This window comes from Aquarana catesbeiana, linkage group LG03, assembly GCF_042186555.1.
Source record: "Aquarana catesbeiana isolate 2022-GZ linkage group LG03, ASM4218655v1, whole genome shotgun sequence".
Taxonomy (NCBI): domain Eukaryota; kingdom Metazoa; phylum Chordata; class Amphibia; order Anura; family Ranidae; genus Aquarana; species Aquarana catesbeiana.
The window spans coordinates 612,023,215-612,027,182 of NC_133326.1; the positions used below are offsets into that span (position 1 = coordinate 612,023,215).

Genomic DNA, 3,968 nt, shown 5'->3' on the forward strand with positions numbered 1-3,968 from the left:
GGAAAGAGGTTTCAGACTTGCAAGCCCCACAAGTTGTTACTCGATCTGGAAGAGTGTGTAAACCCAAAGTTCCAAGACTTTATCACACCCTGAATCTTACTCAGCATTTTGCGTTTTATATTGTAGTTTGTTATTGTTCCTTGTTATGCTGCACTTCTTGTTGGTTCTATATTACAATTCATTTATATATGCATATATTTTCTTTAAAAGGGGGAAAGATGTAGAATATGTATGTGTTACCGATCCACATAGATATGTGAGGACCTGAGGGTGGGAACAGGAAGTAGGAGGTTATGAAGGTATTACATGTGGCTCTCGGTTGGCTGAAATAAACAAGTTCTTTACAAGGTTCATCTCTGTAAAGAAGATGAACTCATGAACTCATTGTTGCTTCCACAAAATCTACAATTTATGAACCTTATCTGCTTGATTTTATTTTAGTTATTCTTACAATAATTCCTATGACCTCTTTGTTTCTTAAAGTGTATACAAATGGATTCAGGGTTGGAACAACAGCCACATAAAGCAAAGAAACCAGAGGATCTTCTTCCTTAGAATCTTTGGGTCTGGGCTTTATGTACAAGAAAATGATTGGTGCATAAAATAATATAACATTGATAAGGTGGGAGGTGCAGGAAGAAAATGTCTTGAGCCGGCCTGCAGAAGAACAAATCTTCAAAACATTGTAAATAATGCAAACATAGGAGACCATAATAATGAGAAATGTGAAAAATATAAAACAGATGTCTTCCACAAAGAGAACCATTTCTGTGCTGGTAGTCTCACTAGAAGAAAGTATTATCAGTGATCGTATTTCACAAAAGAAATGGCTGATATTGTGAGAGGAGCAGAAAGATAGTGTGGATGTAAGTAAAGTTAAGAGTAATGAATTCAAGACACTGGCAACGAATGAGCAACCAGACATAATAGCACATACACTTTTTCTCATTGTCATTGAATAGTGCAATGGAGAACAAATAGCAACATATCGATCGTAAGCCATACAAATCAGAATACAAATCTCTGCATCAGCACAAAATACAAAGAAATACAGCTGGGTGATACAGCCCTTGAAGGAGATCTCCCTATAGTCTGTTAAAGTGAGGGATAAAAGCTTTGGAAGAATGGCGGATACATATGTGGCATCTATAATGGAGAGATTTGACAAGAAGAAATACATAGGGGTGTGCAGTTGAGGTGCCTTGCAGACCAACAATGCAATAAGCATATTTCCAGTCAATGCTATAACATACATTAACAAAAATCCAGTAAATTTAAGATAAGTTGCAGTTCCAGAAGCAGTGAACCCCATAATGTAAAATCCTTGTATTGTATTGTTTTGGCATTGATCCATTGTATGTACTAAGAGAAACATTCAAAGACAATATTATTTACCTCACCTACAACCCCAGTATAAACAATGTATATTATTTCCTTTCGCTAGCATGTCACCCCTATTATTTTAGGGGCATACTTATAAAGTAGTGAATTTGACTTTCACCAACATTCACTGGAGGTTAGTCTTTCTGGTGCATGTACTTTAAATGACAGGGAATGAATATTGACCTGTAGAGGTTTGGTGAACATTAAAATTATTGCTTTATAAATATGCCCATAGTATAAATTTAATATCCTCTTCCCTGAGGAAAATCTGTAGTAAAATCCGTAGTAAACTGCAAAAGAATTTTTAGCAATGTGAAATTCAGTAGCAAAAACATGTAACAGTGTCTGGTTGAAAAAGAGATACAGGTCCTAATTATTCTTTCCCTTGGATTTCTTGATTAAAGTGATTCTAACTTTTTTTTTTTTTAATAACAAACATGTCAAACTTACCTGCTCTGTCCAACGGGTTTGCACAGAGCAGCCTCGATCCTCTTTTTCTTGGGTCCCCCGTGACTCCTCCCCCCTGCTGAGTGCCCCCAATAGCAAGCAAAGCTCATGTGAATGGACATTGTCCAGTCACACACAGAATGTGACTCGGCCCCCCCGCTGTCACTTCATTGGCTGTGATTGACAGCAGCAGGAGCCAATGACACCTGCTGCTTTGTGAGCCAATGAGGAGAGAGAGACCAGGGAGATCCACTGCTCTCATACACATCACTGGATCGAGATGGGACTCACGTAAGTATAAGGAGGGGGGGGCAGCATCCAGAAGGTTTGTTACCTTAATGCATGTAATGCATTAAGGTAACAAACCTTCTGCCTTTTTAAATTTCAAACTCCGAAAATATAACTTTTAGTCCTATACCCAATTTTCCTTCCTCCTTTGAAAAACAACAGCCAGGTAAGAAAAATGATATAATACATTTATAGCATTAACCCTAAACTAAACAACAAAAGATAGAAACCCAACATATTTTGCTGATAAAATGGCTTTATTGGGGGATTTGTGGAGGGACTTTTTTATTTGTTTTTCTTTTGAAAACTATTATTAAAATGTATTTATTTCAGAAACAAGCATAGTTGTTGTATTATCTATTTGGTGTTATAGTACCAGGTTGAAAGATGTGTTCATTAAGTTTCTTCCACAGTCTGGGTCCTCACCAGCGCTGGCATCTTCTCCCTGACAGCTGGTCTTTTGGCAGCTTGGGATGATGTAACTTCTGCGCATGTGGAGGATTCAGTCATCCTGGCACACAGGGACATGGATGGTGCTGTAAGCTGAACTGTGCATGTGCAGCTCAGTTTACATGCTGTACAAGGCTGCAAGTGGTCAGGTAGGTTTTTTTTAATGAGGAAAAAAAGATCCCCACTCTGGTTGTTGCTCTTTAAATTTCTTCATTTTATTGAATAGCCACAGTGAACAAACACAGATTAAGTTGACGCGTTTCAGCCTATAAGGCCTTAGTCAAAGGTTTTATTTATCCCAGAACAGAAACTGCATGTCTCTTCTGCGATAATGGCCTGCCACACCACTTACCTCCGCTCAAGTAATGCAGCATCTGCAATCTGCCACATCATTCAGCTCCATCGGCCATTTAGATTGATTCACAAAAGGTGGATGGACAGAGGAATCCCCCTAGCCGAGACATTGTATTCTGACAGTGGCACCCGTCACTCTCAGAATACACTAATCAGTGGCTGCAGTTTATTGGCTGCAGCTGCAGATCGAGGAAAATTTTCTTACACTTCCCTTTGACTTTACTCAAGTTAGGTTGGCCAGACCCAGATCAAGTATGGCCAGCTTAAAGAAACCTGCTAGCAAGCAGGTAAGAAGCATTTATTACAGAAGTGACAGATTCATTTCTGCAATAAAAGCCTTCCTTGCTAGCATTTTTTGTCCATTTTTTCGAAAGTTCCACTTTAAGTGCTCAAAACTTTATGAATGTATGATGTATAGTACTGTGCACAATGCTGTATCCTGGCCTAGGCCGACAAGGCCCAGGCCTTGGACAGCACTTTGCAGGGGGGCAGCACTGGAATGAGTCCCCGCCGGCTTGCACTGTTAGTGTAGCGTCAGTCTTATGGGGCGGACTGGGCTGAGAGGCAATTTAAGTCTAGTGCCCCCATAAAGCGGCCACAATGTGGGCAGCCGGCATTCCACAACTGTGTGTGTATGGGGGGGGCGCCACTTCTAATTTTGACTGTCCTCTCATCCTGGACCACAAACCTTCCTCACTGTGCTATATGTTTTCTGCTGCACCATTGGCATGGTTATATCTTCTTAGTCCTCTCTATAAAATTATCAGAAATTTGTGCTTAATGTAGAACTATAGGTAACACTTTTTTTTTTTTCATTTTGGAAAGAGTAAGGGAGGGTTATAGCCCCTGTCAGTTTATTTTTACCATCCCTGTCCCATTGCAGAGATTTTCCTTCACTTCCTGCCCCATAGCCAAACAGGAAGGGTGGGGAAATCTATGCAAATTAAGGGAATCCATTGCCCCCCCCCCCCCCAGGCCTTCAGAACTAGTGTCCCCAGTCGAAAATTAAACAGCAAGGGGTGTGGCTTTGACAGGAAGGGGTGGGT

At 40.3% G+C, this 3,968-nt stretch overlaps 1 protein-coding gene across 1 annotated transcript; it reads right to left on the reverse strand.

Annotated features, from left to right (window-relative positions):
- Nucleotides 1–418: 418 nt before the first annotated feature.
- LOC141134010 (olfactory receptor 5AR1-like) lies at nt 419–1,354 on the reverse strand. Its single transcript, XM_073623603.1, has one exon. It carries the CDS (start codon nt 1,352–1,354, stop codon nt 419–421), a length of 936 nt encoding a protein of 311 aa, XP_073479704.1.
- Nucleotides 1,355–3,968: the final 2,614 nt, after the last annotated feature.